Source organism: Populus alba, chromosome 6, assembly GCF_005239225.2.
Source record: "Populus alba chromosome 6, ASM523922v2, whole genome shotgun sequence".
In the NCBI taxonomy this organism is placed as follows: Eukaryota; Viridiplantae; Streptophyta; class Magnoliopsida; order Malpighiales; family Salicaceae; genus Populus; species Populus alba.
This window is the reverse complement of record NC_133289.1, coordinates 15,536,293-15,560,732: the sequence shown is the minus strand read 5'-3', so window position 1 is coordinate 15,560,732 and position 24,440 is coordinate 15,536,293. Positions and strand designations below refer to the sequence as shown.

The following is a 24,440-nucleotide window of genomic DNA, read 5'->3' as shown; positions in this document are numbered from 1 at the left end:
TCATATCTATATTATATAAAATTATTAAAATTATTATTAGAAAATAATATAAATTATATCTTGAAACTTTATCTAATAACTTAAATTATTGAATTGAGATGGTTTTTTAAACAATTATCTCATCTGAAAACAGTCAATATTGAACATCTATCTCACGATTCTCACATGGTAGTTCTGCATCTCATGAACAAAAATAGAATTTCTTTAATGGTGGCAGAGCATATGAAATGTGAGCTTTTTCCTTTTTGTCTGGTCAAAAAACAACCTCTTTTACTAGAATAAGGTAATGTAAGCTTGTACAAATTTCAAATTTAAAAGGCATTCATTTGAGGTGGTGTATTATAAAATAATATAAATTATATCTTAAAATTTTACCTAATAGCTTAAGTTATTGGATTGAGATGGTTCTTTGACAATTATTCTATATGAGAACAGTTAATGTTGAACATTTACCTCACGATTCTCACATGGTAGTTCTGCATCTCATGAACAAAAATAGAATTTTTTTAATGGTGGCAGAGCATATGGAATGTGAGCTTTTTTTCTTTTTGTTTGGTCAAAGAACAGCCTCTTAGTAGGATTGGAAGCTCAGAATGGCAAATGCTGGAGCCTTTCTTCTGTCATCCGAGCGAATACGTTCTCTTACAGCTGTGGATGCCACGCTATGGACAGACCAGAATACGTTCTGTAAGCCTGTGGCTCCCGAGGTACTGTGCACAGCCTCATTGCATGTTGCAATCAGCATTAAGAAAATGGCACTCAAGTGACTGAGCAAAGTCTTTTTTCCGATCACATAGTACTGTCCAAGAAAAGGAACTTGAAGAAACAGCATCAACGTCCAATGACTATGCTCATCATCCAAGAACAACTTTCATACAGCAGCTTGCATTTCTGCTGGCACCTTGGCAGCACGGATTCAGGCCCATGCATCCTGTAATTCCTTCCGTATAAGGATTCTGAAACTGCTACATCTCCTTACAGTATGTCCTACAGAACAAGTAAACAGGAAAATGCTTACTAATAAAGTGACCCCGGGCATGGGTTTATTGGATTAACATAATTGACTTGGAATTTTTTTTAATTGAATTTTTTTATTAATTAAGAATTAAATTTCATAATTTATTTTAATTTGTTTTTTATTAGATTATTCTGATCTCATGACTCGAGAATAGTGATTAATAAGTTAACTCGGGTTGATTTGGCTTATTTTTTTATTTTTTTAATTTATATTTTTTAAAATTTTATCGTTCAACATTGAATTTAACAAGGTTGATTGAGAATTGAGTTTTGTAAAAAAAATTATTTGCTATCTATAATTTTGTCTCAATAACATGATCAAAGTCATAAACTGGTCTCATATGGGTTTTGTCTCAATAACATGACCAAAGTACATGCCACCTTGTACAGCACTCGCATTCTCATTACCATTTCCGGGTCAGTTTAGTTCAACGTTTTTTCAACTGGGTTTAGCTTAAAGCTCACATCTTTTGATATAGTGGCAAAATGTCTTGATATTATTATAAAACTTACATTGAAAAGGTTCGTTCCAGTTACAAGAGTCCCCTGCCTAGCCCACCAAAAAGGGTTTGGATGAGTGACAAGTATAAAACAATGGGAATTAACAAAATTGAAACATCGCTATCATTTTCAAACAATACAGTACATGGTGGTGGAAAAACGAATCGGAAACTACACAGCAAATAGTGGCAAAGAAATGGAATGTAACATAACATCAAACAAGCTAATTGGTTCTTCTTTGATGAAAATTTTACAAGTATACTGGTGAGAAAAATCAGTAAAGGTCAAATGGCATAACTGCAGCCATGAATGAATTTCTTTAACAGCCAAACCAACTAATCATGGTCACACTTTATAGATTCTTGCTCAGAGAAACAACGGCGAGCTTCCCTTTCTTCTTCTGAAAGAGTTAAGCCACCTCCAGACTTAAGTGTATTACTCAACCTACAATAACACATCACTCCCCATCAGGCTTCTAACAAAAATAAAATAGCAGGAGAAAACAAAAATGTGAAAGCCTTCAGAATTTAATATCTGCATTAATAGAAAACCAGGTGCGCCATCAGTTCCTAGATTTTGTAGATATAAAAATTTCTTTCCGAGAGGCAGAGATAGTTATAGAAACTGCTGCTGCTCTTTCCTTCTCACATTTATTACTGAAGCATTTTGAGTCTCCGGGGTTTTTGTTTTCTAGTAGATGATTTTGTTTTTTGAAACAATTTGGCAGACAGTGATGGATATAGACTTCACATTGAAGCATTATATTTCGAGCATTGAACATAAAGATTGAATTGAATGCTTATATTGTTTTCAAATGCTCAACGAAACTATTTCTCCTTAAGTTCGGTCTTATGGTGTATTCAGAAAAGAGGACAAGTTACATTGGTGAAATTGGATCTGGGCTCTAAAGATAGGAAGCTTAGGAGTTAAATCATTTATCTTGACTTACCTTGGTCTTGGATAACAAAGAATTTTGGGGACTGGTTATTTGACAAAAATGTGAGTCGGTGAGTCAAAGGGAATGGTTTCCAAAGTAAAGGAGACTAATGGGATATGTATTCAGAAGTTAGAATTTTCTAAGCACATTTTGTACAAATGAAGTCCATGGAAAGCCTAAGCTATAATTCTCGGCATCTTCAAAACCAATGCCAGAAATTCATTCAATCCATTGGCAACTTAACTTACCAGTCCAAACCTTCAAAAAGACCTTCTCCTTTAACGGCAGAAGTTTTAAAAAATCGCCCATTGTCGATTCTTAATCTTGTGCAACTCCAAAGCCTCAGTCACAGCCGCATCATCAAGTGCACCAGGAAGATCCTGTATAAGCCAAAAGAAAGAAGAAAAAAAAAATAAAAATAAAAAACAAAGAAGAAAGCAAAAGCCTGATTTGATAGAAATATTTAATGTGAAATTTATGTATGGATATGAAGCTTGATAAAGGGAGCATCTTTCCTTGACCACATCATAAAATATTAGACCTATTGTTTTCACATCCAATAAAGCTTTTTTCATTTGATTTTGCAAGTATCATTAGAATTAAGTCTTGTTTCTGCCATATGTTTAGTAAAAATGAAATAACTAAACAACACAAACCTGCTTGTTTGCATAGATAAGAACAACAGCACCTCTTAACTCTTCCTCCTGCCAAACAATCAAATATGTAAGCTTGCTCTATAAGATTACACTAAATGAATGAAAATGTACCTTAACATCAAAGACAACTAAATATCTAAAAGCAGAGAGTTGAGTCGCCTAAACTTACATTATATAGGAAGCATGCATGCATGCAAGAACACTAAGATGTTGTTTGGTAACAAGGAAAGGAATGACAGGAATGGGAATGAAAGTTGTATTCCTACTTGTAGGTGTTTGGTTGAAAAAAAACTAAGTGGGAATGAAAATGAAAATTAAATGCAGTTTCATTCCCACTTTATAACCCTCAAGGCATCTCAAGTACACCACAATCCCAGACTAGTTAAGGGTGGCTACATGGATACGCTTCCACAGTTCAATTTCAAGATAGGCTGATTATTTTAAAGCTACAATGATATCATATCATCATTTATTACTAAAGGCCAGGCCATTTTTGGTCCACTAAGGCTTCATAATCTTTACATCATGTGTGCCAAGGGTTTAGGTATAGGATGTAGCAATAACACTAACTTTGTCAACTACTCAGATGTGAGCACAAAATAGGGATAACAGTACCTCTAAGATTGCATGAAACTCATCTTTAGCTATCACGAGCCTGTCAGTATCACTTGAATCGACAACATAAATAATGGCTTGTGTGTTGGGAAAATAGCATCTCCAGTATGGTCTGTTGCAAACATAAGCAGCCAGTGAGTTTGTGAAATTGATCAAACAACCCGTTATCTCACAATCAATCAACGTATACAATGTACAAGTTGTGGAAAACAAGGCAGAAGTGATAATCAATGATCATAAAAGCATGTGATAATATCATTCTTAATCTTTTACACATGTAATTATGTACAACAAGTCATCAATCGAAGATTTCCTCTTGAAATAGAGCAAAAACTATTCGAGTAGAAAAAATCAACTGTTTGGATAGTATTTAGACATGCATTGAGTCTGTGAAATATCAATGCCAGTGGTTCAAATATATTTTGTGATGAAGGAAATGTTGATAGTTCAAAAAAACCATGAAAGAATATTTTAATGAAGCAATAATTCATTACAAGTTTTTTGTTTATTATTTGTGGAGAAACAACAATTGAGTACATATGCAGATATTAGTTCTATAAAGAATATAATGAATCACATCATATATCATAGGCTTTTGATTCCAACATTGCACAGCCATTAAACCAAATAAAAAATAGTATGTATCACAAGGCAACTCATGTTATAGTTCCCTACCAATATAAAGCAGAGTTATTTGTGAAAAAAGAAGTAGAGGGAAGAGGCAAGAAGTTACCTGATGCTTGTCTGCCCACCTGTACCACAAATAACATAAATGCAATCAGGGCATGAAATTAACACGCATTTTTTTTATCATGCAAGACTTAATGAAACAAAGTTTTTTTGTAACTCCACATTTGCTTACGAATAACCACTGAAATGATGACAGATGGTGTGGGAATAATGGACTAGCTGGTGGAAAACAATAATTAGATGGTGTGGGAACAATTAGTCTTCTCAAAGAAAGTTGGTATGTGTGTCAATAAAAAGTCCAGCTCAAATGATAATAATGGAACATTGACATGTATTCGCTTTTTTCTTACAGCTCAAGCAAGGGTGCAGGTTCTCACTATTTCAATTCCAACCAGAAAAGTATCCTTGCAATTTCACAATTCTAGGGAAAGCAGCAAAAGATAGAAAAGTAAACCATCAAAATCTTACTAGTCTTACATGTATTCTGTTTTACACTTTTCCATTCCAACCAGGAAGTTCCCTTCAAATTGGTTCTCCATGGTATATAAAGCATTTAAATAATGGAGGTCCTAGAGACATGGAAGTGACATAAAGGGGTATATCAACATCCCCCCCCCCCCCCCAATGAAGATTCCATACATTGCCTCAACCACCAAAAAATAAATAAGCAAATTTATTCACAATACAACAAGCCTAAAATCTCCATTCTTTTGTTGGTAATAGAAAGTGCCACTTCCAACTTTTCTTACACTGAGCAATCAGTAATCAGCAAAGATTCACATACTCCACCATAAATGAATGTAAAATATAGCACTGGTTTACAGATCAAGGGAAAATAAATAGGCTTACCGAGATCCCAAACTTGAAATTTGATGTTGTTGTGTTGAACTGTTTCGACATTAAATCCAATTGCTGTATTAGGAAAACAAAAAATTCAGTTACTAATTATGAACAGAGTAACAAATTACTCAACCCCATTACAGCAAAAAGTGACAGCATTTTTAAAATAAAAATGCAATTCCAATATCTAAGTTCATCCATTAGCTAAGCCATTGAAGGATAAATCCTCAATGTAACTGAAGCCAATGCAATTGGGTCGTAGGCAAACCATAAAACAACACATCACATCTCATCTCATAAATTATGTCAATTTAGGATTCATACTCTCATCAACCAAAACAACATCAAATTCTAATGAAATTACACTAACTTGGAATAGTGGATACAACTTCACCCATCTGAAGCCGATCTGCATCAAAAAGCAAAATCAAAACACAACCAAAAATTATCAAAATTCAATAACTACCCGTTACTCAAAATCACTAAAAAACAAAAGGGTGTCACTTAGAATCAACAAAGCAAAGAACAACATACAGAGAATTGTAGTTTTGCCAGCATTGTCAAGACCAAGAACAAGGATCCGAGCCTCTTTGTTGCCAAATACTGAGGAGAACATTTTAGAAAAAGAAGATTCCCATCTTATTAAGTCCTAAGTGGGAGACAAAGATACTGGAGATTCTTTCAGCGCATCGATGGATGAATAGATGGTATAATTTGAATCAGATCTATAAAGCAGAGCCCTTTTCCTCTCTGCAGTCAACAAAATGGAAAAAAGAAAAGGGGAAACCCAGCAGTGTCAAAATGGACTGATTTGTGTACAAGATTTTCAAGTATATGAAAAGAAACGCGCCTATAGAGAAAAGGAGGTCTGCTGGGCGAAAGATGTTTATGATTATGGGTCAGAAATATAAATTTAAGAAGTAGTCGGTGAAAATAAAGTAGAAAGGGAAAATTGGGACAGCGCAGAAGCGGCATAGTTTTTAAACTCAAGTACAGGTTGAGCCGATAAATTCATGGTGGGTTCATTTGAGTTTATTTAAATTAATTTAATTTTTTTATTTTATAAAAAAAATAAAAATAATATCATTTAATATTGTTGGGTTTAAAAATATATTAATATTTTAATATTTTAAAAGTTTTTTTTAGTGGACATGCATCAAATTTTTTACTTTCTAATATCTTTATATTTTTTTAAAAGTTAATAAAACGTGATTTGACTCGCGTCATAAGACGGATAAAAAAAACTAGTGTACCTTAAAGAGAAAAGGTTTGATAAATTAAGATTGGATTTCGCTTTAATTTGCTCTAATAAATCATTTGGATTGTTTATAATCATAAAAAAATATATTTTCATTCCTTTCACTATTTCTTTTCTTTTATGTTTTAAGCATTACTGAATATTAGGGATTATTTTAGAAGAATTGACAAAGTTTAAAGACTTCATAAAATAGTTGTTATTAATGCAAATGTTTTTTCCTATTTTATAGATGTTGAGCATCTCGTTAAGGTTGAGATTTTGACATAGAAATTGTAGGCCTTATGATCCAAAAAGAGTGCAAATAAAGCTTGTAACATGCCATAAATAAAAGAATAAAGCTAAAATGGTCGGGTATTGCAAGAAACCAAGTCAGAAACAAAATCTAAGTTGTAGCAGAGTTTGAATGACAGTAAAGTTGCGACAGCATCAACATCTATTTTCAACACAAATTATTAAGAATTTAACCAACCTTAATAACTAGATAAATAAGACAAAAATTAAGTAGCATAAGGACTCTTAATTAGCTTAAAAATCCTAAAGAAACATAGCAGCCAAGGGAGAGAATAAAAGGAGCAAATCATGGCAAAAAAAGGGCATCTCTGCAACGTTTTTTCCTTTTTTATTCTTCAATTTTCCAGCAGATATGAACTAAAATTTATCTTTCAGTTAACAATAGTTTTATTCCATTATTGTTTTAGGTTGTGAGAAGACATATTTTTCAACTTTATTTCTTGACATTCAAGTACTTATTTTCCCTGGATTTGGTGCGTAAAGCTATTGTTTTCATTCAAGCCTTTTGAATGGTTTCTACGGTAGGCATGTTTTTTTTTTTTTTTTTTTTGTAAATTTTCAATCTATAATTGTTAATTTTAGATCAAGAAGGAAGAAAAATAAATAAATTTGGTTGACTTAACTTTTTAGGTTAAAAGAATAAGACAAGTAAAAATTGTTAATCTTTTTAACAATAGTTTGAAATACTTGATCGCTTTTCTCTCTTAAAGCTTTTGTCACTGCATATAATTTTTTTTTTCAATGCTTAATTTGATTGAAGTCAAGGAATTAATTAGGTACTTTTTTTCTAATTAATTTAATCTTTTTTTTTATCTTCCTTACTTAAAGGAATTTAAGTATTGCTTGAATTAAAAGAATATTTATTTTACTTTGATAATTAATCTAATTCATTGAATGGACATCTTTTGAATCAAGCATATAAACATTGAATTATATTTTATGTCTGTTTTCAGAATTTTAATTTTCTTAAGTTTTCTTATTAATCCCTAATCTTTATTTCAATTTCTTATAAGAAAAATTAGAACAATTTCCCTTAGATTCAACCTGGCTTTCACTACCGTGCTATAAAAAATCAATTCCTTAAAAGGAGAGAAAAGTCATAATTAATTTTGGTGGTTTCATAATTCCTTAAAACAATAAACCAGATAGCCTTCTCCTAGTCGTGCTCAAGTTTTTTTCCCGTTATTTGATGCATGTATTACCCATTGCTTTAAGCTTTATAATTTTGATCTTGTTTATTGTTTCTTAGGCTTTACTATATTTTCTAGTCCTTTAGATTTTTTTTCTTGGACTATTTATATTACCCGTTAATGTAGTTAGGATTGGCCTCTTGCATATCAAATTTTTAGATCATGTTGTTAAAAAAAATCAAAATAAAAACCTCTAATCACACAGTCGTACCGATAAAATCCCAGTACCCTTGAAGTCCTATTATGATTTGGTTTCTCCTTCCCTCTTCTCTTTTGATAGGACCATATATATAAACTCAAATGTTATGGTTTCTTTAATGACTCTTTCTTTAGAGATTTAAGTTCTGATTTTATTTTGTGATGATGTCCCAAAAAATTCAAGTAGCTAAGGAACAAGACTTATGTATTTGATAATCAGTTAATCTCTTAATTCTAGTAATATAATTCATTCTCTTTGGCTAAGGTGGCTGGTAGTCGATACTTGGCGTCTGGTAGGTCAAAGTGAATGGTAGTTGGTACCTGTAAAAAAATCTTTTTTTATAGATTTAGAAACTCTTAGATGCTTAGGTAAATATTTTTTTTAGAGAGAGAAGATAATTATATTTGAAAGAGAAATGCTCTGAAAATATATATACAATAAAGAATGGAGATTGTGAATATGGAGCTTGAAGAATTCATGGTTTATCTATAGCCTATGAATCTTGTCTTTTTATAGAGAGTAAAGGCTAAAGTATAATTTGTTTCCTAATAGTTCAGATGAGGAAAAATATTCCTGGCATATGTATTAATAAGATGAAAATATGGTACGCCATTGTGAGATTTTTATATACTATCCCTTACACAACATTGATATTGATGAAAATATGATAGGCCCTTAAATGACTTGTATACACGATCATTGGCACAACATTAATGTTGATGGAAATATGGTAGGTCCTTATAGGACTTTTAAACACCTAAAGTTGTAGGGAATGTAAGATCCAAAATATAGTTGAGTCTATAAAGGTTGGGCTCTTTCCTAGGCTGAGTCCATGAGAGCTAAGCTCTTTTTTCTAGAATGAGCCCATGAGATCTGGGTTCTTCTCCTAGGATGAGCCCATGAAAGCTAAGTTCTTCCCCTGGGTTAAGTTCATATAGTTGAGTTCTTCCTAGGACTAAGCCCATTAGGGTTAGGCCCGGGCACATTGCCTAAGACCATGGATTTTTAGGCCTTCATAGGGGTTTTTTAAGCTTGTTAAACTTGTGTTTATCAATAGAGCTCCAAGTCTTGGTGATATTTTATAAGTGAAGACTTAGTAAAAATGTTCGTTACAACAAGTTTGTTGAATTTTCTTTATTTTAGAAATGGGGTGGAAACCTCGAGTAATATACCAGAGAACCCATGTGTAAAGCATACACCATGGTTGAAAAAAAATTCTAAGTATGTAAATGGGAACCATAAAGTAACATATGCCAAGAAAATTTTTCTAATAGGTGGAGAAACTCATGGAGAAGGAGCCCGTTCTTAGTAAAATTTCTAAGAGGCGAAAGGGACAAACCCATGTTGATGTCTATACTTAGAAAAATTTCTAAGGTGATGAGGAAAACCCAAGGAGGGTCAGCCTATATTTAGAAATATTTCTAAGCAGCTAAGAAAAATCCAAGAATGTTGAGCCTTAGAAATTTTCTAAATGGCTGCAGGGAATCCAAGGTGAAGCCCATACATAGAAAAAAATTTAAAGGGTTGATGGGATGGACCTATATCAACGTCAATTCTTAGAAAAATTTCTAAGGTTCTAGTTAGCCTTGATGGTATATATTTGGCTATAAAACGGGGTCTTATTTCTTTGTTGAGGTTGGTCATCTCAAGCTATAAAGAAGGGTGAAGCTATTAAACTAGGAAAAACTCTTTCTAATAAGATTATGCAAATGCACTAAGAAGAACCCCTTTTAAGGAGATTGTGCAAAAGTCTAGAAAACCTCAATTAAAGATCTGTAGCTAAAAAATATATACTAAAAAGAAAATTATTTTAATCTAAAAATAAACTTATTTCCTATAGGAATATATATACCAAGGTGATTTGTTGGGCTATAGGGAGGCAATTGATCCATCCTTTTAAGAGTGGTGTCATTGCACTAAAAAGACTCTTGGTCAATCCCTTCCAAAGAAGTGGCTATCATGGGTGCTAATACTTACTTAGATGGTAATGCCTAATTTTTCCACTAAGCGACCAACACAACCAAGGTAAGGGGTTACATTGGTTGTCGAGCTGTTGGAAGTTAGAATGGACAGAAGTGCTCATAGTAATGAGTAGATTCGTCATGTGTTCTAGCCTAGGTGGGTCATAGTTGTGTTCTATAGAATGACTTTGAAATATTATTAGAAAGAAATTGATAGTTTTTTGATCAATTTTTCATAAATGATGTCAATGATGATGTTAAAAAAAATCAAAGTAGCTTAACAGCAAGGCTTATTTGTTGGATAATCGGTTAATCTCTTGATTCTAGCAATCTGATTTATTCTCCCTGGCCAATATAGCTAGTAGGTAGTACCTGGTGTTTGGTAGACCAAAATGGATGGTGGCTAATGCCTCCAAAAAGCCTATTTTGATAGGCCAAAGAGATTCTCGAAAAATATGTATATAGTATAGAATGAAGATTGTGAACCTAGAGCTCGAAGGATTCATGATCTATCTGTAGCCTATGAATCTTATCTTTTTATAAAGAGAAAAGGTTAAAGTATAATTTTGCTCTAATAGTTTTGATAAGGAAATATGTCTTTGACATATGTATTAATAAAATAGAAATATGGTAGGTCATTAAGAGATTTTTATACATTATCATTTACATAACATTAATGTTGATAGAAATATAATAAACCTTTAAAGGAATTTTATACATTATCTCTCACACAACATTAATGTCGATGAAAATATGGTAAGCCCTTAAAGGATTTTTATATACCTAAAGGTGTAGATAGAGTGGGATCCAAAATGTAGTAGAGCCCATGAGAGTTGGGCTCTTACCCTAAGTTGAGTCGGGCTCTTTCCCTGAACCTATAAGAGACTAGCTTTTTCCCTAGATTGAGCTAATGGCATTGGATTCTTCCCCAAGGATGAGCCTATTAGGGCTAAGGCCAGCAATGTTGCCTAAGATCATAGATTTTTTTGGCTTTGAGGGGAGTTTAGACCCATTAAATTTGATTTTATCATTTTATTTCATTTATAAAATTGTTTGATTATTTATTGATAAAGATTGCTACAAAGAACCAATCTCACCAAACTAAGAAGAAGATGATGATAGATTTTATAGTATTGATTTATTCAGTTCTTTAATTTTCCCATAAAGCTTATACTCCCCTTCAAACTCATAATGTATGCCATTTTAGTGCTTAAAATAATGTGAAAACATACAATCATGATAATTTTAATTCATTAGAATATTTACTATTATTAAATTTCCTTAGTAAAAGAGGTCAGGCCACACTCTATAGAGATTCGAGTTAGGGAAAGGTAGTCTTAAGACTAACAATTTTAATATTGAAGACTTAGAGATTAAAGGTAGATTGAAGAATTGAAATCTCAATTCTTCTATTTCTAGAACTATTTAAATGTGAAAATATCTCATAAAATATATATTTTTTTTCTTTTCTTTTTTTTCCTGGTTTACAAGTGTTTTAGACATGCTTTAGACAAATAATATTTCATGTTTCCTATTATATTGAAACTAGATTTGTAGTTTCCATGCATTTAATTGCTTATATATAAGTTATGGTCCTCTTGGATAGCTGCATAACATTAATTAACATTGTTCGTGGAGATTATTTCACTCTATTATTTTCCACTTTGATCACTAACATATTCATGTCCAACTGCCGACGAAATCAATAGCGCTTCACGAATATAAGTTTTTACATTTTGCTTTTCAGTTTTTGGCTTGTTGCCGCTACTTTTTATCCCAAAGTTTTAAAAAATAAAGACAGAACAATACCATACAAAATGTAATATAACAATTAATCAACAAAAAGTTTTTCCCTCACAGTTTTAAAATTTAATAATTCAAATCCATATATTTTTCTATTTCTAGTGATGAGATGATTGAATTTAAGTGTCATGATTTCCTTGACGTAAGAGCTTTGATTTGATAATACTTTTTTTATTATTAATATGAGTGTTTAAGTTAGCTTGTACGTATATTGACTAATTCCACGGGTCTTAAAGTTAATAACCATGTAAGTTTCCAGTGGCCTTAAGACAACTTGAACTTGTGACCATTATAAAATAAACTCAAAATCTGACCATCTGAACTATCCATCTGAATTGATTTGATAATAATATAATAACACATTGTTATTGTTGGATCCTGTCCAAGCAAAATTCTATACATCTCTCTCTTTGTTGTCATTATTTTTTTAATTATTTTTTACTTTTCAAATATAATGGATATGATTAAAAGGAGGAAATGGTTTAGGATTATGAAATATCTAAGAAGACAATCGAGGAAAATGAAGCTAACCTTGTCTTGGAAGTCTCTCCCCCTCTTGAAATACTTTCTTTATGGATACCAAATAGACTCAACCCTAATCTAAAGATTGAACCGACCAATGTCTATCTTCTATCTGTTCTTTTTATCCTAAAAAATGAAGCAAACTTTTGTATCTCGTCTCACCCTTTTCTTACATCAATGCAAATGTCGAACGCTTAACTTGGGAGTTCGATATGTTTTTTTACATTGCTCTTGATCTAAAGGCACTAACAATTGTGACCTTTCTCCTGTAAAAGCAGACCCAGCCTCACAAATTGGCATGGAATCCGAAACCAATGCACTTACACTGTTTGAGCTGCAGCTGTTTCCTGTGGTGGCCGAAGACTTGATCAATATGCCTTCTCTGGTTCATTAACTGTAAAGAGAAGAAGCTGCAGTAAAGCGTGAACGAGCCATGGCATATGCCTTCTCTCATCAGGTCCATTAACTGTTAAACATATTTATTTCCTGCAGTCTCTGGTTCAGTTGGAGGTAAACGTGTGAGCTTAATGTGAATGATTTACAGTGGAGAGCCAACCCTACCCAATATCTAGGCCAGGCCTATTACAGCCTCGGCAAAGAAAACTGGGGTTGGAGCTGGAAGGAGCGCTGGATTGCTGCTCGGCCATGGGACATTAGGGTTCACTCCGAGCCTCATAACCTCAAGAAAGCTCATTCAAAGCAAGAGAGCAAATCCACACTTCCAACCAAACCTGCTTTGTCAAATGGGAAGGTGACTGCTAAATCTAAAATGTTGCCTCAAGCTGCCCCGGTTGCCAGTTCTACAGCCGGCTCGTCTCAACTGCTGATTCCGAGTTGACCTTCTTGATCCTGTGTCTCTGTATTGTTTATTTTCGGGGTTGGTGTGAGATTGGCATGCAGCGTCTAAAATAAACATATTTTTGCTTGCAGTTATTATTAAGTAAATTATCTTAGTAACTAAAAAGATTCATCAAGCAAATTTGGCTTGTTCGGTAATGACAAGAGGCTTCATTTTCTTGCCTCGAAAAGAAGTAACATGGGCATGGAGCTCGAAACCACCGAGGAAGGGCCATAATGCTTCATTGTCAGAAAATCCTTCTAGAATATTAACAGTGGCAAAACCCTTTATTTTCTCTGTTAAATTCCCAATACCAACTGTATTTGATCCTCTCATCAGCATATGAAGTACCGTTTTCATTTTTGGATGGATAAGATAAAAAAAAAATCATTCCAACCATAAGAAACTACAAAATACAACAATACTGCAAGCAACCTAAATAAAAACAATTCAAGTGCTTATCAGTTCTCTTCCTTTTTTGTTTAATCCTTGTTAATATGTTGTGCTTGCTTTTAAGTGCTTCACAAGAGGTACTGATCAATATAAAATACTGATTTACTGGTAGAGTACAGTGCATTAGCCATCAAATCAACAATTCTATTACTAAGGAGAACCTAAAATTGTAGCATCCATCTCATCTCCACAGATAACTCATGAAGTCGAGTACACAATTTCCGCCCCTTTCATTTTCTTTTCTGGATAACATGTACCGGTGACTTTCTTCATGACTAAACTAGGAAACAACCTCCATCTTCTACCAGAAACCAGAACACGCCATCTTAAAACTAAAATCTAAATGTTCTTGATCTCCTGGTTGAAGCAGTATGCAGGTGTTTGAGTCATTGAATCATCTAAAACTAATGCACCTTCCTCAAAAGTTATTATATAGGTGGAAATACCTACCAATACATACAGCAACAACAAAAAGCAACCATGATCAAATGAACGAAAAGCTCTGCGGCTTCAAATTAATGAAACAATATAAAAATTCATAAAAATCACATCTGACAAGCCTCCCTCTTAGTGTAAATAGTAAGATGTGGCCCAAATAGACCAGTGATAATGAAATCTTAAATGGTTTTAATAAATATTAAAGGCTATAATACTCTTAGTTAATGTTGAGAAGCAGTTTTTGTATTAAACTGCACAACACTTGATAGAAGTATGGAATACAAAGTCTATTTAATTTTACGGTAAAGAAATATTTTTGAAACAATTTAAATTTTTATAAAAAAAATTAATTAATTTTTTATGTTTTTAGATTATTTTGATGTATTTCTAAATAAAAAATACAGTAAAAAGCAACCATTATTATAATACAAAATAGATTTTTACAAAACTGGTACCCTATAACAATACATTTTCTTCTATCATAAACCTATGTGAAAATTAGAAAGATTAGAAGAAAAATATAATTTTCCTCATAAAACTATTGCTACTGTCTGTATATTTTATTGTTTTGGTTCAAAGAAGTCTGTGTCTAGTAGTGGAAGTGTTTTTGTTTGAGAAGAGATAAGAACCGTGCAAAATGTGTGTATGCTCATGATAATTAAGTTAGAATTTAATCTGGTTAGGATTAAGAAAAGAGAGGTCATAGTACATAGACTGAATAAATAGCCCGATAATGGACTCAAAGTGGGTAATTGGGTTTAGAAATTTCACTTTGATCACCAGCCAAAACTGAAGTGGTAGCTACACACTTGGCAATATTTCTTGGCAAGACTAAAATTTTTGAGCTTTTTTACCAATCTTTGCAAGTATTTGTTCTTATTTCTCTCATTTGCATGCTTGGTGTATTCCAATATTTAATGGGCTTGATTTTTTTTAATTGATGTTTTACTTAGATGTTTTGGAGCTTGATTTGGCTCTTCAAATTAAGAAATTTATTGTTATTACTAACACTAACATTACCAAAGAAAAGTCTTTTTAAAAAATGTATGAAAATCAATTAGACCAAGCCTAATAGTTATATAAATGAGTTTAGCAAACAACATCAAGTATGCTCTTTTCAAAACTAAAAATGCTAAGGAATTTAAGAAATTTATGGAAGAGTCTTTTTAAAATGCTGATAAGTCATTTTATGAGATATTAATGAGTATTTTGTGTACTAAGTTTGATGATTATTATATTATGCATAAGCATGCAATTAAAATGACAAATACTTTTACAAGGCTCATGTCCATGAGAATAAATATGGATGAGAATTGCCTTATATTATTTATCATGAACTCATTATATAAAAAGAAAATGTCCTGATATTATAGTTATTATTTAGTATTATGATTATTAAAAACATTATTAATTTATAAAGATTTTATAATAAAAGACGATTTACACTAAAAAAATATATTACCATCTCTAAAGCGTTCTAATTAAAATATGTTGCATTACTAATCTTGTTTTAAATTACTGATGGTTTATTGTGATGTGTTATTGATAATTAACCTATAATATTTTTATATCATGAATATTTAACTAAAAATACTTTAACTTTTGCATTGAAAAAGATTTGATATTCTTAACTTTAGCTTAATAAATATTGGTTTTAAAATATTTCAAATTTTGATATTGATTAATATTAAACAAAATCTAATATTATTGTTTACTCTGATATAAGTAAAAATATATTCAAATTAAAAATTCTGAGATCCGAGAACTGTATTATTATCCTTCAAATAATTTTGGATTGGTTTCTAAAATGCACGTAAGACTCACATGGATGGAAAAGATGGAAATAATTTCTACAGGTCGTCGTTTATGGGGTCGAGGAGAGAAGAGATGCTGGTTTCGGCTAAAGGCTGTGGCTTGAGGTTTGGCCAGCCATTTTTTAGCGCATTGAGAGGTGTCAAATGATGGGGCTATCATTTTTCTCTTTAGGGAAGAATAAAGGTTAGTTTTTTTTTTTTTTTTTTTTTTCAAAAGGAGGGTGTGTGGCTGACTGCTTGGTTGGAAATTACTGAGAGATAAGGTTATTTATTTATTTATTTATTTATTGTGTTATTTTGACGGAGGGAATAAGATGGAGGAGGCTAAGGTTTTTTTATTCAAACGGTGACCTCTCAGCTGCCCCTCTTGCTTTTAGAGGATGGATTTTTGTTGTGTCATGGGAGCAGCTTGAGGGCAAAGAAAATAGATTACAATTGTTGGATCTATTGACTGGCAAGGTTTCTAGCAAGGTTTGGTGAGAGAGAGAGAGAGAGAGAGAGAGAGAGAGAGAGGTTAAATCAAGGTTGAGAAGATTGACACCTGGGCAATATTTTTTGGTTTTAGAAGAGGAAGAAGATGAATGGTAGCTAGATAATATGTAATTCAGGTGTTACGAATGAAGAATCAAAGGACAAGTAATTTGTTAAAGCTTTATCTCAATTTCTCTCCCTAAACTTTCAAAACATTTCAATTGAGCCCTAAATTGTCCCTAGTTTTGACAATCTTTACAATTCACCCTTGGTTTTCTTCAAATAGACTTTCAGATTTCCACGCACCTTCTGTAATTGGTGTTGGATAACTTTAATTTAATTTTTAATTAACTTTTAATTCTTTTAATTTAACCCTTGATTAAGTCAATTAAACCCTCGAAACTTCAGCGTCTTATTTTGGTCTCTTGACTTTAATTATTGTAATTTTAACCCGAGTTGACTCTTATTATTTCTCCAAATTAATCCTTCGACATTTTCTTAGTTGAGAAATAAGCTTTTTGGTTTTTTATATGGAATGCTTCCGATCTAATTCTCAAGGTCGCGGGTTTGAAAGTTAATGCAGGTTGATATTATTTTTTTTAAAAAAAAAACTTATTTTCTTTTTAACTTTGTGATTTTTTCTGTTTTTTTTTTTTTTCAATCGAATTATTCTGATCTCATAAATTGGGCTGTGGATTTAAGAAGTTAATCTAGATTGGCTAACCATTTATTTCCCGAGTTATAGGTTTGTTATACTTACTCGGATTTACTCGAGCTCGGGTTTGTTGTCCTTTTTTTATTTAATTTTTTTATTTTATATTTAATGAGATGAGAATTGAAATACATTGTTTGTCCTTTTTTATAAAAAAAAAATTGTTTTGATGTTGTTATATATATATATATATATATATATTGTTTGATTAAAATAAAATTAACCTATTTAACTTAGTCTAAACGATAACCTGGTCTAAAAGTATAGGTTTTTGTATTAACTACTGTAAATTTGTTTTCAGTTGTATTTTAAAAACATATTTAATTTATAAAAATATTAAATTAATATTTTTTTAAAATATTTTATTATGATTTTGATATTATAATATTAAAAAAATTATTTTAATATATTTTTAAATAAAAAATATTTTTAAAAATTATATTACACGTTATTAGTCAGCAGTGACGCAGCTGCCTTGTACCCAAAAGAACCAAAAAATAATTGCTACAGGTTTGATCTTGACTTTATCGCTTTCCCTTCCATCAATGCCTAAGACGCCATTTTCAAAGTATCGCTCCAACTAATGCAATTAGCAAAGTACATAAACTAGTTTAAGGCTTCTAATCTCTCCATATGATTGGGCCAAAGAATTGACTTATCACTTCTTCAGATTTCATAAATGGTCTGGATTTTGTGTGGAGGTGGACATGGACAGATCCAAAGGCTCAAATTGATTGTGTTAACTTACTAATTACGAATTGACAGAAGAATATATATATATATATATATATATATATATATATATATATATATCGTTTTAGATTTTTTTATAAAAACAAGATTATATTTAAAATAAAACTTGAGTGGCTTAAGCTTCAAGTTTTTAGGTTATTAGACTGACTCGTCAAATAAGCTGTGTTATACTGGCATCCTTGATAAAAAAAATAATAAAATATATAAAAAAATTGTTTCTCCATGTCTTTGTTTGAATTTAAAGCAAATATACAAAACATATTTACTTACCACCTAACCCATCCTCAAAGGTAGAGGTTTTTGAAAAATACCACGTATATGGAATGGTGGAGAGTTTATGGAAGGTAACATAGGCATCTTAGGCCTATTGTTGTTTAGGAATATTGTTGCAGTTACTTTTTAAAATATTTTTTTATTTAGAAATATATTAAAATAATATTTTTTTATTTTTTGAAATCAGCGCATTAAAAATAATCTAAAATTATAAAAAAATAATTTAAAATAAAGAAAAAAATAAAATAAATTTAAATTTTTTTTAAAACACTTTTTGAAATGTTAAAATAAATAATACGTTACAAGGAGTCATTATAAATATCTTATAAAAAGTGTTTGGAATGTGAATTCTTAAGCATCTTTCTCTGTTGAGAATATTGTTATAAAAAATGTTAGTTTTTGTTTACTTCAAAATTAAAATTCATGATGATACGTTTTTATTATGTTTAGTTTATACTAAGTAAATAATAGAAGAATTCAAATAAATTTACTTATTATCCTACCACAAAATTTAAAGTATCTAATATGGCACTATGGTGTTTTTTTCTAAATAATTATTCCTACAAGCACATACATGCTATTTTAAGTATAACTACCAAGTTAATTAATAATTTATTTACTAACAAAATAGATAATATGTAATTTCTCAAAAAAATAAAAAGAAATTAAGATTTTGACACCCAGAATAAATAAATTTTCTTATTATACAACATAAAAAAAACTAAGATGTATACACATTTCATTCATTATTGATATGAAAAGTGAAATAGCTTAACCTTTTTTCTTGTTTCTTTTTTTGTTTTCCTGTCAATTGAGAATAATTATATAAAATTATGTTTGAAATTACAATAAAAATATCAAATTAAATGAAAAAGGATTGAAATCTAAATCATGGATAAAATACAAGACTTGTCATTATTAGATATAATTCTCTGATAGTTTAGTTTGTAATATATATATATGATAACAAAGAGTTTATTCTATCAATAATATATAATAAAAACCATTGAAATTACCAACGGAATAGATGCTGGTAAATGTTTTTGTTTGTCACCCCTTTTCCATCGGTGATAATATTATCAACGAAGCCACTAACATCGTATATATCACTAACAAAATGTTTTTCGATGAACAATTTTCATTTGTGATTCTATCCGTATATTTTTTCCAATAGAATTGATTTTTTAAGACTTACATAATATTTTGTCAATGTTATGCAATAGTCCAGTGGTGTATTATAAAGTGGAAAAGAAAAAATTACTCTTCACCCCCTTTTTATACTAGTTTTTTAAACCAAAACTAATGTAGAATTATTTTCATTATTTTTCTTTAATTACCTGTTATAATTAAGTAGGTAAAAAACTTGATAGGTTTTGCTTTTAAAAACAAGACATTTTACTTCAAAAAACAAAATTGTTTAAGAGGTGGAAGGCTATTGTTAATATTGTTCATTCATAGGTTAACTACACTAATTGAGATGGTAAAAAAAAAATATATGAACCAAATAATTATTTTACAACAAACTCAAACCCAAGCAAAAAATAAGCTGAGAAAAAAGCTTTTTTATAATTAAAAAAATTATTTTATAGCAAATCAAACTCCAATAAATGAGAGTTGGAGCCTGTGCACAAGCGAGAGCGTGTGACTTAAGTTCAAAGTCTAATTTTTAACTCTTTAACTTTTTACTATATAAACTATAATTTCAATGTAGAATAGAGGATTTTAAGTTTTACAAAAATATATTAACTAAAAAAATTTTAAGATTAATTTTTTATTCATTTATAATTTTTTTTAGTAGTGTTAATATTTTATATTTAAGAATTTTTGTTAGAAAATAATTTCAAATAGCATTTTTATTCTAAAAGTGAATGAAATTGAATTACTATATATTCCATATTAAATAAGGTGATTGAATTAATCTAAAAATTTTTAGATTGGATTTAACAATATCAATATCTATTTTTCACCCATTGGGTAATTAAGAATTTTGGATATCTACAACCAAACCAAAGCAATAAATATCCAAAAAATATTACTTATTTGAATTGCAAACTATCATCCAAGCTAGAAACAATTAATTAGGGGCAAAAAGTCAGAAGTTTCGGCCTCAGAGATTTTTCATTATATGATATAGTTTGACCGCAAGAGAAAAAAACAAAAAAAATCATTTCAAGCAATTACAATTCCTTCTTTATGCGTTCACCAAACCTAATCTTGGTCTTATATATATATATATATATATATACACACCTTCCAAAAGAAACAAATGCCATTGTCAGAAATCTCTTGATTTGGAGAGAACACGATCAAGGATCTTTATCATGAGCCTTCGTACTCTACCATTGAATATTAATAATTAGTTGTTCATTTTTTGTGTTTTAAAATATTTTAAAAAAAAATTGAAATTTTTTTATTTTTTAAAATTAATATATTTTTTAGTATTTTTAGATAATTTTAAAGTGCTAATATAAAAAATAAATTAAAAAATTATATTATTTTAATATATTTTTAAATAAAAAATATTTTAAAAAATAACCAAAAGTATATTTTTAAATACTCTCAACCAGATCCTTATATAATACAAAAATTCATCCCATGTGATTCCATCAACCCTTCCTACCTCGCTCTCGCCATTGACGCATTGGGGGTTAGATAGCTGTCACTGCTTTCAACACCGACATGTTTTTTTTTTTTTTTTTATCTTTTTTTGGATATCATTTGTTAAATAATTCATCTATTTAATACGAGACCACGAATTTCATGTGGTTACAAGGCATCAAAACCACAACAATTTGACTTTTTTTTTCTTTTTTTGGATATCATTTGTTAAATAATTCATCTATTTAATACAAGACCACGAATTTCATGTGGTTACAAGGCATCAAAACCACAACAATTTGACTTTTTTTTTCTTTTTTTGGATATCATTTGTTAAATAATTCATCTATTTAATACAAGACCACGAATTTCATGTGGTTACAAGGCATCAAAACCACAACAATTTGACATGTTATATATCAAGCGTGGATTGATCAAGACTTGACAATTTGGCAAAAGAAGTTTGTGTGGATAGCTAATTATGCTAATATTATTACACCACACACATCGATCAAATAACGCTTCCCTGCCACCCGTCTCCGGCCACCTTCGAATTCGAATGGTTCAGCAAGCCAACTTGGATGCTGTATTTTAAAAAGTTCATTTATTTGAATATAATAGACTCTGATAATTCATGTGTTTTTAAAATCGATCAAATAAAATTCCTCCTTCAACTAATTTGGAGAGAAACACGTCATCAGTTTTTACCTTTTCTTATACAAGATGCCTCTATTTTCAAGAATTTACTTGTTTTTTTTTTTTTTTTCTACTTGCAAACATCTCACTGAATACTTGTACTTTTAAAAATTGATTTAAGCACAATAAGCTTGTCTTCATTAAAATATAAATCTATCTCTTTATTTAAAAAATTAATAATTTAAGATATGATAAAAAAAATCAAGCTGCACCAAGTCTGCATATAATAATTGTGATTATACTATTATTGTATATGTTACATGCGAGGGCATAGCTAGAAATTTTTTCTACCCTAGGCTACGAAGCAAATACACATACACATAAATTATTTTTTAAGATCAATTATTAACTTATATTTATAAATTTGTCTAGTTAATAATAAAGTTTCAATCCAAATACTTAACACATAATATAAAAAAATAAAATTTAAAGTACATAAAATTAAAGAAAAAATAAAAATAAACTACACTATCGAGGTTGCACCCTTCAATATTTTTTAGAATAGAATTCATCTATGATCAAATTTGAATCGATATCTTCAATAAACTCTCATTCAATGTAAATCATTATAGAATCTACTAAAAATTAAGTCATGTTCTATTTTATTGCAAAGCATAGCTTTAACATGTTTCATAGCTAAAAATGATTGCTTGATGGTGGCAATGGAAACATGTAAAGTCATAACAAGATGAATCAACTTGTCAATCAAATGATAATGTTGTGACTTATTTGTTTCAACTAATCCTTGACATAATTCAGAAATGGTAGACATATTCTGAGAGCTCTTATGATGAATCACATCAATATAATAATGCTCTAGATGAGATCTCAAATAATACATCTCGTGTTCATTGAAATCTTCAAAATAAAATTTCTTAATAAGCTTGCAAACAACATTAACTTTAAATGATTTAAAGTTGTTTTTAGATTTTAAAATAAAGTTGAGTACAAAGAGTTTCATTGTCCCATTAATGAATCTAGAATTTAATTTTTCCAACTGAAAATCTATTGTTGAGTTAAATATATTATAATTACAATGCTGATAAACTATCATCGATCCTTATAGCTGACATAAACGACCTGTAGTCTTTTTATATGAAGCATTCATATGTGGGATGTCAATCTCATATTATGTGCAAATAGATTGCAAATATACAAAGAGAAGATTAAATCTGACATCTCTCAAAGTTCGAAGGAATGCTTTAGTAATTGATACAAGATCCATTGCATTTAAGATGTTAAGAGATTTTTGCTGCAAAGCTCGACAAAGTAAATTAGTTATCCTTATTATTTTATACATTAAATATATGATGGATTTAAATTCAAAGGATTTCACCACATTCAAATAACCACCAGCTCCTCCATATATAGAGTTAAGAGATTCTTCTTGAACCATACTTTTATGCACAATAATAGTTGTACCATATATATATATATATATGAAGAATGTCTTTTACTGGTTGATGTTTGATGATTGGTTTAAAGAATAAAAACATAGTTTTTTCTCTCTTGCTTCCTTGATTTTTCATTATAATTTATAACATATTCAAGTACAAGGGATTACGGAATCCAAGTGCAAGATATATAAATATTAATGCCACAATATGATATTCATAAAATGCAAACTACAAAAGGATAAAATGCATGGTAAAACAACATGTTAATTGAAATTGTTATACTTCTTGAATACTATACTTCTTGAATACCGCTAGACTTGCATGGTTAGACTGAAAATAAAAGTTTTAGTCAAAGAACTTAAGTTTCAAAAAGCTTTCCAGACACCCAGCAAAATATGGGTATTTTTTTTTTTTTTTTTTTATCAAATAACTTAAGTTTTAACTTGTCTTTGCGAGAGAACTTTTATTTAAAGAATTACATATCCTTAATTTTAAAAAATTGATATGCTATTAGTAGTTACAAATTCAAGGAAGAAAGGAATTAAGGTGATAAAGATCAGAAAAATATGAATACAAAAACTTATGCTTACGTGCTAGATATTGAAGGCCAATAAACAAATAAAGACGTAGACTAAATTGATTTTTTATATCTATTTTGTCAACAAGTGGTTTGGCATAACCTGCAAACATTGTATATCAAACTTACCGAGAAATTATCAATAAAAGAAAAGGATATAATAGCTAATAAAACAAGGTATAAAAACCAAATATATATTGAAGTAACAATCAATCCTTCAAGTCCAACAGTAAACATTGCAAATTCTCTAAGTTGCTTTAAGAATTCATCCAACCCTAAACACAAAAAGATTATAACATAAGTGATTTTAGGTTTCCCTTTGCATTTATATTCAAAATAAAAGATTCAGGACAACAAATTGAAATTTAGGGCAAATAACTTACGTTTTAAAAAGCTTCTCAGCACCTAGCAAAACATGGTTTTTTTTTTTTTTTTTTTAAATGGCACAAGATAAAGTTTTTCCTGGGGGGTTATTAGGTTTTCTTAGGAATTTTTTTATTTATTTGGGATACAGCGCATTTTAGCCTTCCATGCCCCCTCCGCCCTTCGTTACATGCATGCATATAATATGATGCCAGTGAAAATGCGACATCAATGACGCAACAAAATAGCTGATAAAAATGAAATTGTTCTTGTCTTTTGAGAACCCATTTAATGGGTCGGATGGAAAATTAAAATTTGAATAATTCTTCCTATTTCATTTATAACTAAGAAATAAAATAAAACGGCTACGATCCAAATCCAAAACTGAAGTGAAGAGCTGCCATAATTTGGGTGGACGTTGAAGTATTTTCCAAACCAGCAAGACGTGACCATACCACAAGTATGTATATTTAAGACTGTACATGTTACAGCAACTGCTAACTTACCATTCAAAACAGAGTCAACCGACTAGCCAGCTAACAACAAGTCATCGTTTCTTCCATGAGAGAAACTTATT

The 24,440-nt window shown here is 30.3% G+C and overlaps 1 protein-coding gene across 1 annotated transcript; it reads right to left on the bottom strand.

Moving 5' to 3' along the window:
- Window positions 1-1,930: 1,930 nt before the first annotated feature.
- On the bottom strand, window positions 1,931-6,043 carry LOC118057923 (ADP-ribosylation factor 1). The gene is made up of 8 exons (XM_035070659.2): window positions 5,791-6,043; window positions 5,627-5,665; window positions 5,266-5,328; window positions 4,460-4,478; window positions 3,727-3,838; window positions 3,112-3,159; window positions 2,704-2,835; window positions 1,931-1,962 (listed from the first exon to the last, which is right to left on the bottom strand). Exons 1-7 carry the CDS (start codon window positions 5,870-5,872, stop codon window positions 2,749-2,751), a joined length of 450 nt encoding a protein of 149 aa, XP_034926550.2. The 5' UTR covers window positions 5,873-6,043; the 3' UTR covers window positions 1,931-1,962; window positions 2,704-2,748.
- Between the last annotated feature and the right edge of the window lie 18,397 nt (window positions 6,044-24,440).

What these genes read in the sequence shown, in the direction of transcription:
- LOC118057923 (XM_035070659.2), bottom strand. Translation starts at nt 5,872, where the DNA reads ATGTTCTCCTCAGTATTTGGCAACAAAGAGGCTCGGATCCTTGTTCTT. An exon ending in AGTTGTATCCACTATTCCAA is followed by an intron (nt 5,329 to 5,626) that starts GTTAGTGTAATT and finishes TTCCTAATACAG; the next exon opens with CAATTGGATTTAATGTCGAA. An exon ending in TTATCTATGCAAACAAGCAG is followed by an intron (nt 2,836 to 3,111) that starts GTTTGTGTTGTT and finishes TGGCTTATACAG; the next exon opens with GATCTTCCTGGTGCACTTGA.